Source organism: Myotis myotis, unplaced genomic scaffold (assembly GCF_014108235.1).
Source record: "Myotis myotis isolate mMyoMyo1 unplaced genomic scaffold, mMyoMyo1.p scaffold_m19_p_7, whole genome shotgun sequence".
Lineage (NCBI taxonomy): Eukaryota > Metazoa > Chordata > Mammalia > Chiroptera > Vespertilionidae > Myotis > Myotis myotis.
Genome location: NW_023416379.1, coordinates 92,333,353 through 92,347,565, shown reverse-complemented (window position 1 = coordinate 92,347,565; position 14,213 = coordinate 92,333,353). Strand labels below are relative to the sequence as shown.

Below are 14,213 nucleotides of genomic sequence, written 5' to 3'. Positions count from 1 at the left end.
GGGGCATGTGCCTGGGTTGCGGGCGTGTCCCCGGTGGGAGATGTGCGGGAGGCAGCTGATCAATGTTTCTAACTCTCTATCTCTCTCCCTTCTTCTCTGTAAAAAATCAATAAAATATATATATATATATAAAAAATCCCTGAGGGGGTTTTCTTTTCTTAAAACAACAACAACGACCTGCCCTTGTACTTCTTTATAAAGCGCGGAGGGGAATGCAGAAAAGAAGAGGTTGCTAACCCTGGGTGGCGGCTCCAGTTCATCGCAGTTGCAGTAACACTGACACATCCTTCCTTCCTGCTGGCCACCTTCACTGTTAGGGAACAGCCTGTACAGCTCTTCCTCTTTCAGAGGCACCCGCACCATTTCCACCTGAAAGGCAGAAGGAGGCTTCAACGTGGATGGGTAGATGGCAAGTGGCAGGAGCGAGGGCCCCTGGCGGAGGCGAGGGGAGCCGGTGGAGAAGAGTGGGGAGGACAGCCTTACCTCCTCCAACAGCTTCTGCTTCAAGTCGTACACGTTTACAAAGGTGATGGAGTTGCAGCACTGGAAGATTTTCACCCCAGGAAAGGTCAAGATCTGCAAGACAAATGTAAAGTTTAGAGAAATTTCTCAGCTCTTTTGTGGAGGGAGGAACATTCTCCAGAACCTAATTGAGACTATATTCTTCTTTATGAGGCAAGAGCCAGCAAGGCCCTTCCTCCCATTTCCACCCCTGCTTTGCCTGCTTCTTCTTTTCCCGCCATTTCCTCACTCCCCTCTTTTGGCCTTCCACCCCCTAAAGTACATTTTAAAATTATCCTTAACTGGCTGCGGGACTCCAGGACTTACCTGCCTCTTTACGCGCCCACCCTACCATGGTGCATCCCTCTCCCCACCTTTGTCCAGCGTGTCTGTAGTGCAGCAAACAACAGGAAAGGGATTTTGTAGAAAATCTTTTTGGCAAAGAAGTGGGGCTGGTTTGAATTCTTACCTCCCGATAGTCCCGGATGCTTCTATAAATGTTGGTGTTAGGGATCTGACCCAGGAGGAGAATCTTCGTTCTGAAAGGAAAGGCATTTGCCTGTAGGTCATAGTTGCCTTGCCTGCCATGGCTAAGCTTCTATGACCAGAGACTGAGTACCTGTGAGACTGAATGGTGATGACGAAGAAGGCAAAGGCTATGGAAACCATTAGTCCGACGTCCAGTCCCAGGAAAATTGCAGCTATGAACGTCACCATCCAAATAATCTTACGGGAAGAAGCGAAAAGGAAGACCATATCGCAAGCAGAGATGAGGACATCACCAGTCCTATCTCCTGACACCCTCTCCCTCTCCCTCCTGACACCTGGGATTTAGAGGACAAATTCCAGAGCCGCATGGCCTGATGCCATCACAAAGGGCTGGCCCATGGCTACCGAGCAGTTCGTCTAGGCCTCCCGGGTCAGTTCTCTTTTGAAACTTTCATTTCCTCGCGTGCAAAATGGGGGTATTAATAGCTACTTATAGGCTTTGCTGAAATTAGAAATGTGATTTGTAAAGCAACCCAGAACTCTCACCAGATGGCAGTTGCTATTTTAAGACCTATAATAGTTATTGGGAGTCTTGAACACCACTCTCAGCAGGTGACTTGACTTGAACCTTCACAGAGAAGAAAGGCTGAAACTCCCTCAAATGTTTACTTCCCCTCCCCCTGCCACTTGTGAGTTAGTTGGAGGTGCTCGCTCTCTCCTCCCAGAACCAGAAGCTCCGCCCCGTGCTCTGGACCACATACCCTCTTAGCTCCTCAGGGATCTGAGTCCAAAAAGTAGCCCCTTTCACATCTCTTTGCCTCTATTGGGTCCTTCTCCCCTCATCACATCCCCCCATCTTTTATTTCTTGCTGTTTCCCCTCTGTGCCCCACGTCCGTGCTGGAAAGAGGAGGAGGGTGCTCTGTCAGTTCCTCGGGCAGCACACCTCCCTTTCTTATTAGGATTTGTGTCTCCGGGTTAAAAGCCAACCAAATATGCAAGGCATGACAAACCCTTTTTACTAAATTTGTATTGAACTATAACCACTTAATTACTTTTTATTTAATTTTGCGTAGTTGGAGTGAGGTCGCAGTATTTCTTTGCACCAACAGCTTCGACTCCTTATTTGAAACAAAAGTTAAGTACCAGGCATCAGAGTTGCTAGTGTCCTTCATGTTGATGTCCTTTGTTTGTTCTCTTTCCCTCTGTCCAACCTGCCCCTGCCCCTGCCCCTGCCTCAGCCCCTGCCCCTGCCCCTGCCCCTGCCTCAGCCCCTGCCCCTGCCCCTGCCCCTGCCCCTGCCTCAGCCCCTGCCCCTGCCCCTGCCTCAGCCCCTGCCCCTGCCCCTGCCCCTGCCCCTGTCTCTGCCCCTGCCCCTGCCCCTGCCCCTGCCCCTGCCTCAGCCCCTGCCCCTGCCCCTGCCCCAGCCCCTGCCCCTGCCCCTGCCCCTGCCCCTGCCCCTGCCTCAGCCCCTGCCCCTGCCCCTGCCCCTGCCCCTGCCCCTGCCTCGGCCAGTGCATCTACACTCACAGAGTCATACTGGCTCTGCCTCCACAGACTGGGTAGATAGTAAATATTTTCAAGCAGGGGTAGGACGTTGCTCACAACAATACCAGCCAGCACAGCCTGTGGGGAGAAGGGTGGACGTACAAAATTACTCATTGTTGTGATATTTATAATAAAAATTCACACAACCTAATTTTCTTTTTTTTTCTAATTTTCTAATAATAACAAAATAACTAAATAAGTTCTAGTATGAGCTATCATGCTATATATCAAATACAAACAAGAATACAAAGTTGTATGCCCAGTTAGGTTGAAACGATGCAAAGTAATATGAATTCATAGAAAATAATATTGATCAGATATATGCCAAAATGTTAATAGTGGTTCATTTGTAAATGTGGATGACATTTTTAGCTCTTATGAATTTTCAAAAGTTTTTAGAAATAGGCACGTCTACTTTTCTAATGGAAAAAGGTTTTCTTAAATATGAGAAAATGAAAATTTATACTCGGTTGTAAAAATCATCAGGGCCTTCAAGTAGAACTAAACTAGTTTTAGAAACACTTTCTTGTGTTTATGAAGTCCCTGCATTGGCTTACCATTTCTCGGCCTTTCCCTCGTCACCCTCTCCTCTGTCTGCTCTGCCTGGGAATTAGCACTGACCCTACCACCGGGATGGCCGCAGCCACGCTTACTCTGGACTTCTGAGCTTACTCAGTGACCAGCTGACTCAATACAGAGGAGGGAAGAGCAAAGATGAAGTTAGCAGAAATTACTTCCTTTCCATTTTTATCTTCTTTCCAGTCAGGAATCTCCAAACTTTCTGCAATTTGCAGGGAGATGTGGTGGAAAGGAAAAGGATCTCAACTTCATAGGGTTTTTTTCAAAATGTTTGGCTTGCGGGAAGGAGTATAAAGAGGAAATGTAAATTTTCATAAAACAATATACAATAAAAAATTTACCTTCCTGAATATTAAGGTTAGAGATGCTCATGGGTAAAGAAGAATTAATCTCAGATATAATTTCCATCATCCAAGAGATAACAATTATTAACATTTTGGTATGTTCTCTTTTTTTCCTCACACAAATCGAAGCAATATCAAATACACTGTTTTGTATCATGTTTTCTAAATTTTTGTATTGGTCCCCTGCTAAGTAACTGAGATCCTAGCCAGGATGCTCCAACAATTCTTCCAATAAGGGTTTTGCAACAAGCTATTCATAGCCTTTCAAGGAAGGAAGCAATCTTTAATACCCATAGAGCCTCATTAGTATAGTACTCAGATGTCCCACTGGTCAGATTGTGTTCGCATTTTCTTACCCAGAAACATCCTGCCAGATGCTGTAAAAAGCATGTGACATAACATGGGGAGCCAAAAGCAGGGGCTGTTCTCTCTCTAACATATTTGCAATAAAGGAGTGCTACCTACTTTTATCAGTAGCCTTCATGTTTGGAGCTTTAAAAAGTTCTGATTCTCCTAGCTAAAAAGCAAAAACAGCTCTGTTCAAAGTAAATTACTGAGTGGCTTTGCTAAAATAGACTCCATAGTGATTGCACCAAAGGTGCTATACAACCTCAGTTCTGGAGATGACTTCTGCCGGGAATCAGAGGACAGCTTGTGTGATAAGCACAAGCTCAATCCCACCCCCAGGCATAGATTCGTTGGCTGGGGCCCAAGGTCCCTGAATCACAAAAACAGAGGCAGCAAGATCCTGGAGGTAGCCTGCTCTGTGGCAACCTGATATTCACCAGGTGCAATGGACACGTTCAAAAGGATGGGGGTAATGGCCCGGCTGGCGTGGCTAAGTGGTTGAGCGTCGACCTATGAACCAGAAGGTCACGGTTTGATTTCTGGTCAGAGCATGTGCCTGGGTTGTGGGCTCGATCCCCAGGGTGGGGTGTGCAGGAGGCAGCTGTTCAATGATTCTCTCTCATCATTGAGGTTTCTATCTCTCCCTCTCCCTTCCTCTCTGAAATCTATTTTTAAAAAAGGATGGGGTAACATTTACTACCACTGCAGCTTCAGACTGCCACCTCAGCATGGAACCAAGCTGCAACACCAGGCAGGAACCCTTCTCCCACCTCCCACCTAAAAATGGCTAAAGGGAACATTAAAGAAATTTAAAAGGAAGTCATGGTCACTGAGCATTGATCTCTATTGAGAACAAATTGATTATAGCCAGGAATTAATGCGCCTGGAATCTCTCAATGCACGGTGGTCGGTCTCACAAAAAGGAAGAAATGGCACCGGAGCATATAGGAGCATCCCACCTGAACACAGTTATAACTCAACTGTCAGGCCTTGTCTTCTCGTATTGTAAGCTAACCAGAGACAGTGGGGAAGCAGGCGAGGGGGTGAGTTCACCTGTGTGCAGAACAGGCCCCCCGGAAGCGGTCTGGGAAACCAGATGGCGTGAATGTGCACTGAGGGTCTACGCCTGTGATGGTAATGGGCGTTCTGGCAACTGAAGTCTGTGTTGGTCTCTTTAACTGAATCCTTACTGTAAAGCTTACTTTAGAGCTTAAGCGATTAAAAGAAGATTAATAACACTAATGGCTAATGTTTCCCGAGTGCTAATTATTAGCTCAACGCTGTTCTCTCTATATTATATATAACATCTTATTTGAATCCCAATCCTGAGAGGTAGGTGCTATTATTGTAAAGGAAAGGCACTAGAGAGAGGCCGGGGCAGGCCGTGGGGGCATGCTGAGTGCAGTTCTGCTCAGAGATACCCACCAAGATGCAATCTGGACCCTGGGCTTTCTGGGCTTGGATATTCGATCAGTTCCACTTACATTTGGCAGTTCGTAGAAAAAGGATTCCACTTTCACCATCAGGAGCAGCATCAAGCCTGCTCCTACCAGAGATGCAAACTGAGGAGACAGAGCCGGTTGGAGAGAGACCATCAGGATCGTACTGGTCCCTGCCTGCAACCGAGGCTTCTGCTTGGTGAGAAGCACGTCAGTTTTTCTTAAAAGGGAGTGAGTGTGACCATCCAGCATTAAGCGCATTTTTGTTGACCTGACACTGTCAGGTCTTGTCAAAGTGCTAACCACATGCTAGGTACTCCACCCGTACTGGCTGATGAACGCATGGGTGCTTTCTAAAGGTCCACATTGTCCTGGGTGTTTAATCTTTACTGCCTTAGCCGTTTGCTGCGAATCGGAGTCTCCTAAACCCCAGCTTGCACTCCCTCCTCACGCTAACCCCTCCTTGAACAGTTCAGAAAAGCCCTCGCAGAGCCCTCACTGTCAGCCCTGAAATCACAACCATTCCTCCTCCCATATCCATAAACACCCCTCCCTCTGGGAGCGTGGGACCAGGCAAGGAGGCCAGGCCTTGGAAAGCAGGGAGTGAGGAAAGGAACCCACTCAGGGAGCGCAGGGCGCACAGTGGTCAGGACTGAATAAACAGGAAGACGGGACAGGGACAGCCCAACTGGCCACAAGCCCAGGGCTCTTCACATGCCCTCTGCCATGGGCCTGCCAACATGTCCGGCCCGGGCCATGGCTGGAGGGCTGAGAGGTTTGGGTGCAGCCAGTGAAGACAAGTGGATTCTAGATCGGGGAAAAAGTAAAGAGAAATTCAAATACTTATACTGAGTTTGTATTTATGCCAGACAAAAAATAAAGCTGCCCTTGGTGGCAGGTCATGTCTGAGAGGTTCAGAGCCAGACCTGAGCTTGTCTGAAGGCCTGGGGAACTGAAGACATAGAGGAGCTCTTGGGCGGAGTGAATCAGAAGGCCCCAGAGGAAGGGGTGGAGAGGACACCACTGCTGAGGGATGAAGAGGCTGAGCCAGTCTCAGAGGCCTTTGCCCGTCCAGGTCAGAAACCAAAGTGGAGGCTCCAAGGGTAGGGCCGGGGGCCGGCAGCATTCTCTGTCTGAACCCGGATCTGCACTGGGCAAGTCAGGGTCTCCAGGAAGGGTTACCAGCACCCCAGACACATGCCTCCCACCAAGGGTCACTGCGCCGCACAGAGAGATGCCATTGGCAGCAGGGTGCGCTGCGTGGGACAGCAATGCAGCAGCAGAGAACAGGATGGGGCCATGGGCTGCCTTAGGCAGGCGCTTTGCCCAGCAGGCACTGGCAACTCCCAGTCTGAAGTGAAGGCCTTCTTCCTTCCCCCCATCTGTACATATCTAACCCCCTTCAGTAGTCCACAGAAGTCCCACTTCCCCCATCACTCTCCTTGCAAAATTTATGGCACTTTTTATTTATTGTCCTTATTCTGCACTTAATTTTACTTGCACTGTGATTTCGTTTTTTCTAATGGTGTGCATCTTTTCTCCCCCAATTTATGCTTGTATACTGAATCAACAAAGTGTGTTGTCAAAAATCACTGGGAACTAAAGTCTGGAATTGCCATTTCCATTTCTTCTGATCATGAAACCTTCTCATTATGACTTCAAGTTCTTTTGCCCTTGCATTGAACATCCTTCTTCTTACATAACCCAACTTCCTTTTTTCCTGGTAAAGAGTGGAAAAGGGCTACTCCTTAAAGCCAGTGTGTCTGGCAGCAGCTGTATGACAACGAAGCTCAGTCCACGTAGACACACGCTCTTGTCCCTGACTAATCTTCTGATTTTTATGAGCTTTCACCTTCTATTTCACAAATTTAGCCGTGGAATGTGACACTTTACCTTTCCTCACTAAAATTTAGTGTCGATTCTTCTGACACTTCTGTTTCTGACCTGAAGAGAGTCTGACCTAGGTAATTTTCTATCATACCAAGGTAGGATGATCGTACATTCCCAAGGCTCATCTAGACAAAGACCTTACTCTCTATCATGAAAGCCCCTTGCCATACCCTTTGAGGAAGCCAGGAAAGTTTCTGGTTTGGCTGCCGTGATAGAGTTGAATTATTGCTTTCCCAGAGTAGAACTAAGAATATATCGCATATATATAAAGTTTATAGGTGATTGTTAGTTCACCTGAAATATTATCTTTTAGGTTACATGGAAAATGGTTGTGTTTTTTTCTTTTGTGTGTGTGTGTGTGAACTTCTCACATAGAATAAGACCTCTGTAGAAAATGACTTTCAAGTTCCATATTGACAAATACCTTTTAAGACAAAAATCTAAACAAAAATTAAGGCAAACATGAGATCCTCCCCAACAAGTATAACATTAAAATAGCAATGTGATTAAACTAATGTAACCCCTTTCTATGAAAACATATGAATAGACATCAATATTTTTAAATGCTAGAGATCAAATTCTATTTCAGCATACCTGTTGTCTTCCTCCAGATTTATCCTGGATCATTGTCCTAATAATAGCACCAGTAAACACACAAGATCTGAAAAATGAGCTGACGACATTGCAAATGCCAATGACTATTAAATCCTATAAAGAAATAGCAAACAATTTAGGCCCACTATTTGTTGAAGAATGCTGATTTAAGTTTGAACTGAAGGTATACTGTCTGTTTCTGGTGCATGCGAATAGGCTGTTTATATCATTTCAAATAACACGGATGTGTTCTTAGAAGAACAAAAGGATGGCACATCTGATTTCTGGATTAGGTTGAAACTTCATTTTAGTTAGTGATCACAAGGAAAGCACTTTTTCAAAGTGAGGAAATGAGACTTTTGCCTTATTCTCTCTCTCATGATCACTAGGACTTAGAATGATGGAGAGAACATAGTCCTATTTTTCTCTCTTCCTTCTAAACTATCCTAAAAGTAAAAGTGGGACACTTCATGCATCCATATTTCCTTTTTGGGTACTAGGGAAAGTACTGAACTCAGAATAGTTGGAGCTATTAAAAAAAAAAAAAGACAGCCCTAACTGGTTTGGCTCAATGGATAGGGCATCGGCCTACGGACTGAGGGGTCCCAGGTTTGATTCAGAAGGTCAAGGGCATGTACCTTGGTTGCGGGCACATCCCCAGTGGGAGGTGTGCAGGAGGCAGCTGATCGATGTTCCTCTCTTATCGATGTTATTAACTCTCTATCCCTCTCCCTTCCTCTCTGTAAAAAACCAATAAAATATATTAAAAAAAAAAAGACAAAAACTATTTCTGGGAGATTGACTTAATTATATTAGTAGCCTGGTTTTGCTATTCCATATCATTTCTTATTGCACCGCAGAATGTGGTTGACTTCTAAAGACTTGGTGGAAAGGAAGATAAAATTAAAAGGAGAGGAATTCTACTAGCTCAACAACATGATGCCACACGCTATCGTCTTGCATCCCTGCACCGTATCTGTTCTAGGGAAATATCACTCGTGCTAATTCAGATGGGTTCAGAACTAAGTGTGCCACACTTCTCAAAAGTCTTTTGGTAGTTACAGTTCAAATTATATTCTAAAAGATTCTCTGGTTACAGAAGAATCCAGCCTTCATGTTAGCAGGAGGCTCAGATTAGAGTACAAAGACTTAAGGGTCAGAGAAAGTAATAGAAAGGCCTGTCTGCTCACCTGGTTGGAATTGACATTATAGTTATGGAAATTGGCAATCTTCTTGCCCAGAAATACAAGCAGTGAGGAGCTCACTATAGCTAAGGAAAAGGCATCTAAAACAATGTCCCGAAGATTATCCAAATTTGGCATTACAGGAAACAGGAATCTGGAAAAAAATGGCAGAATTATTCCTGGAGAGCAGGAGTCATTCACTGGTACCTCCCCCACTTCATCCTTATTATACAGAGCAGGCCTCATGCTTAAACACAAACAAACAAACAAACAAAACCAGTAAGATATAAAAATAATTGAGGTAAGAGCTTGCCAAAACTTCCAGCAAACTAAGCCAAACTACCAAAGCCAGTAGGAGAACATGCTTTGCTATGTTCTAGGTTCAAGGATTCTGCCATGTAGTAAAGAGAATAGAACAGGTAAAACCAAAACAGATGGACAAGAATTAGTTTATTTATACTATTGGAGATCATTAGTAAACAATAGGCAGATATCACGTCTAAGATGGTTTATAACTGAACAGCTCAGCGAATTCCCTTCTATTCACGTGCAAATCTTTTAGATTTGCAAATATTTTCTCCGATTCTATGGGTTACCTTTTTACTGTGTTTAAAAGTAAAAAGGTCTTTTGATGCACGCAAGTTTTTAATTTTCATGAAGTCTAATTTGTCTATTTTCTTTTGTTGCCTATGCCTTTGGTAACATATCCAAGAAAACACTGCCAAATCCGATGTCATGAAGCTTTTGTCCTGTTTTCTTCTAACAGTTTTATAGTTTAGGCCTTACATTCAGGTGTTTGATGGATTTTGAGGTAAGTTCTGTATATGGTATTAGGTAAGAATCCCACTTCATTCTTTTGCATGAATATCCAGTTTCCCCAGAACCGTTCATTGACAAGATTGTCCTCTCCCTATTGAATGGTCTTGGCATCCTTGTCATTTGACCACGTATGCAAGGGTTTATTTCTGAGCTCTCCATTTCATTCCATTGGTCTGAATATCTGTCTTTATGCTGGTACCACACTGGTTTTAATTATGGTAGCTTTGTGATAAATTTTGAAATTTGAGTTCTCCAACTTTTCAGGATTAATCATTTTCAGGATTGCTTTGGCTATTTGGGGCACCTTGTGATTCCATATGAATTTTAGGATTTATTAAAGTTTCTGCAATAAACCTCATTGGGATTTTGATAGGGATTAAATTGAATCTGCAGATAGCTTTGGGTAGCACTGACATCTTAATAACATCCTAACAACATCTGAACATGGGATGTATTTCCATTTATGTATGTATTCTTTGTTTCATCGATGTTTTGTAGCTTTCACTGTGTAAGACTTTCATCTCCTTGGCTAATTCCTAAGTATTTTATTAATTTTATTAGGAATTTATTGAGCTTCTTAGATGTTTATATTCATGTATTTCATCAAATTTCATTTTTTTCAGCTATTATTTCTTCAATATTCTCTCTACCCCATTCTCTTTCTCTTTTGCTTTTGAGACCATGATGTGCATGTTGGTTTCTTGATGGTCTCCCACAGGCCCCTTAGACTCTGTTCATTTCCCTCCCTGTTCCTCAGACTCAATAATTTCCATTGTCTTATCTTCAAGTTCATTGATTCTTTTGACTGCTCAAGTTTGCCTATCTCTACAACCATGTCTTGCTTAATGATGGGGATACATCTGAGAATGTGTCATTAGGTGATTTCATCATTGTGCAAACATCATAGAGTGCACTTACATAAATGTAGATGGTACACACCTGGGCTATACGGTGTAGCCTATTGCTCCCAGGCTACAAATCTGTACAGCATATTACTGTACTGAAGACTATAGGCAATTGAAATGGTATTTGTGTATCTAAATATATCTAAATATAGAAAAGGTACAGTAAGACTATGATATAAAAGATAAAATATGGTATACCGGTATAGGGCATTTACTATGAATTGAGCTTGCAGGACTGAAAGTTGCTCTAGGTGAGTCAGTGAGTGAGTGGTAAGTGAATACAAAGGCCTAGGACAGTGGTCGGCAAACTCATTAGTCAACAGAGCCAAATATCAACAGTACAACGATTGAAATTTCTTTTGAGAGCCAAATTTTTTAAACTTAAACTATATAGGTAGGTACATTGTTATTAACTTAATTAGGGTACTCCTAAGCTGGCCTTTGCTAAAATTGTCCTCAATCTGATTGAGGTACGTTCGCTGAGGTCGACCCCTTCCAACTCTCCCATCCACACTCGTCTTGTGTACTTGTTTCGTCGATCTCCTTTCGTTCATCCTCTCTATATGTCCAAACCATCTCAACATACCTTTCTCAGTCCTCGACACTACATCTTCTTTCACTCCACAACGTTCCCTGAAATTAACTTAATAAACTTTACTTAAAGTTTTAAGTCTTAAACTATAGGTATGTTGAATAAAACTTGATATCATACTTAATAACGATATTATTTATTGATAAAATTAAATTCCTTACAATTTACCTTACAATATCCATAAAATTAAATCATGACAATGACTGACAAACACTAATGTGAACAATGGCCTTGCATCTCCTTGGAAAGTTTGGGTAAGTCCGGTTTGTATGTTGTTGTTTTTAATTTTAGGCACAATTCCAGGTTCTCATCAATAAGACGACTTCTCAATTTACTCTTGATAAGGTTCATGCTTGAAAGTGATTGTTTGCATAAATATGTAGACCCGAATAAGGAAAGAACAGCAAACGCTAGTTTTTTCAGTTGATTATATGAGTCAGGAATACTATTCCAGGTGTTAAAAATCAACATATCTTCCTTCTCCAGGTCTTTCAAAGCAGACCACTTGTGCTGTGAACTAAGTTCACATTTGTTTTTCTCCAATATTTCTATATCAGCACAAAGACGTTCAAATTTCAAGCTCCACAGTTCTTTGTTTTTTAAATCCAGCAATTGCATTTCAAAGTTGCCAATGTCAATATTAAAGGGAGAAAATTTTAATTCTGTTACAGTAGCATTGAGAGATTTTTTAACAAAGGCTAACGTCGCTTTGCTGTTTCTGAATTCCTGAAACCTGTTGAGAAAAGCTTCCCTCATATTTAAAAGTGTTGTTTTGAAATAGCAAATGTCAATATCAGAATTATTTTCTTGGTGATGTTTCAACAGGCTTGGAAAGTGAACCAAAGTTTCTCTTTCAAAATCTTGAACAAAAAGAGATAATTTGTTTTCAAATGAAATAACTTCCTCTAACATCAAAAAAATTGTGTTTCCTTTCCCCTGTAGTTTACGATTAAGCTGATTTAGATGAGACGTAATGTCTACCATGAAATAAAATTTTTGGATCTACTGATCGTTCGTTAGTTCTGGAGAGTGAACACCCTTCTCAAGGAGAAATGCTTTAATTTCTGTTAATCAGGAAGCGAAACGTTTCAAAACATTTCCTCTTGATAACCAACGCACCTTGTTATGCAGCTGAAGATCTGCACACTCACTCTCCATTTCAACTAAAAATTCTCTAAAGTTTCAATCGCACTGTATGTGCGCGCCCACATGTGGTATTTTGTGGAAGAGCCACACTCAAGGGGCCAAAGAGCCGCATGTGGCTCGCGAGCCGCAGTTTGCCGACTACTGGCCTAGGACATTAGTGTACACTACCGTATACTTTATAAACCCTGTACACTTAGGTTACATTAAATTTATAAAAAAATCATTTTTCTTCAATAACAAATTAACCTTAACTTACTGTAACCTTTTTACTTAATAAACTTAACAATTTTTAACTTTTTTACTCTTTTGTAATAACACATCTTAAAATACAAACTCATTGTATAGCTATAAAAATATTTTCTTTCTTTATATTATTATTCTATAATGTTTCTGTAATTTTTTAAAATAGTCACCTGAGGAAATGTTTTATTGATTTTAGAGAGCGCGGATGGGGGAGAGAGAGGAGGAGGAAAGAGAAACATAGATGTGAGAAACACTGATCCGTCATCTCTCACAAGCACCCCAACTGGGGATCAAACCTGCAACTTTTTGGTGTATGGAACTATGCTCCAACCAACTGAGCCATCTGGCCAGGGCTATAACATTTTTATTTTTAGGTTTTTAAAATTTTTGTAAACGTTTTAGTGAAAAACTAAGACACAAACACACATTAGCCTAGGCCTACATAACGTAAGATCATCAATATCACTGTTTTCCACCTTTACATCTTGTTCCACTGGAAAGTCTTCAGGGCAATAAGGAGCATGGAGCTGTCCTCTCTTATGATGACAATGCCTTCTTCTGGAACACTTCCTGAAGGACCTGCCTGAGGCTCTTCTTAAGGAGGTATTACTCTCTTCAGAAATATGTCCATGGTGGTTCGCTTGGTTTATTTCTTTTTCATCATAGTTTGACTGTAAGCAGATAATGCACCATGGATATTTCTCTCTATTAATGAAAACCTTTTGGTGTTGAGTCTAGGTCAAGCATGTCAAACTCAAAGGCTAACATGGGCCAAATAAAAAAGGTTTAAGTTTATGTGGGCTGCAAAAAAAGAAAAGCTTCAATTTTCATAGAAACGTAGGTTTATTTTGATAGGGACATGCTGAATACAAAGGGCTGAAATAAATGAGTCATCGTTAACGTAAAATAATAGAACATTTTAATAAAAATTAATATTTTGTCTTGAACATTAACTTACCAGACACTGAATAACTGCACAAATTAATAAGCATAACACAAATAAGCCTATTTTTCTTGTTCTCTGAAAGTGAAATATTTCCTGTTGTGCACACCAAACAAGTCAGTCCAAGACTAATGACATGGCAATCAGCTGCTAAAATATTCGCTGCTAGTATTAGTGGAGAGAAATGGTGCACCAGCATGTAAAGTGTGTAAGGGAAATGAATGAAACACAATTATAGTAATCAGTTATTAGAGAACATAGTAGTTTGTTATAATCGACACTAATAAAAGACAGACATGCAAATTGACCATACCTTTGCTATGCCTTAAACCACTCCCACCAGTCAATTAGAGCGACTATGCAAATTAACCCAACCAAGATGGCGGCTGGCAGCCACGGAGCTGGAGCAAGCAGGAAGTTTGGTTGCCCCAATGATGGAGGAAGCCAAGCTTCCCGCCTGCCGGGGCCGGCTCTGAACTCCACTCAAGGCAACAAAGTTTCAATTATAAAAGATAAATAAACCCCAGATACCTGCTTTCAGCCAGCCATGGCCATGGAACTGGAGCAAGCAGGAGGCTTGGGTTGCCCCTGGTGATGGAGGAAGCCAAGCTTCCCTCCCGCCCACCCTGGCCGGCTCTGAGCTCCACTCAA

The 14,213-nt window shown here is 42.4% G+C and overlaps 1 protein-coding gene across 1 annotated transcript in view; it reads right to left on the bottom strand.

Moving 5' to 3' along the window:
- SLC26A8 (solute carrier family 26 member 8) overlaps positions 1–14,213 on the bottom strand; it is an 81,874-nt gene that overhangs the window by 12,190 nt on the left and 55,471 nt on the right. The window contains exons 9-16 of the mRNA XM_036318436.1: positions 8,921–9,068; positions 7,731–7,844; positions 5,292–5,369; positions 2,519–2,614; positions 1,121–1,227; positions 971–1,040; positions 484–576; positions 238–369 (exon numbers count right to left, since the gene is read on the bottom strand). Coding sequence (XP_036174329.1) covers positions 238–369; positions 484–576; positions 971–1,040; positions 1,121–1,227; positions 2,519–2,614; positions 5,292–5,369; positions 7,731–7,844; positions 8,921–9,068 — 838 coding nt within the window. The remainder of the gene's footprint in view (positions 1–237; positions 370–483; positions 577–970; positions 1,041–1,120; positions 1,228–2,518; positions 2,615–5,291; positions 5,370–7,730; positions 7,845–8,920; positions 9,069–14,213) is intronic.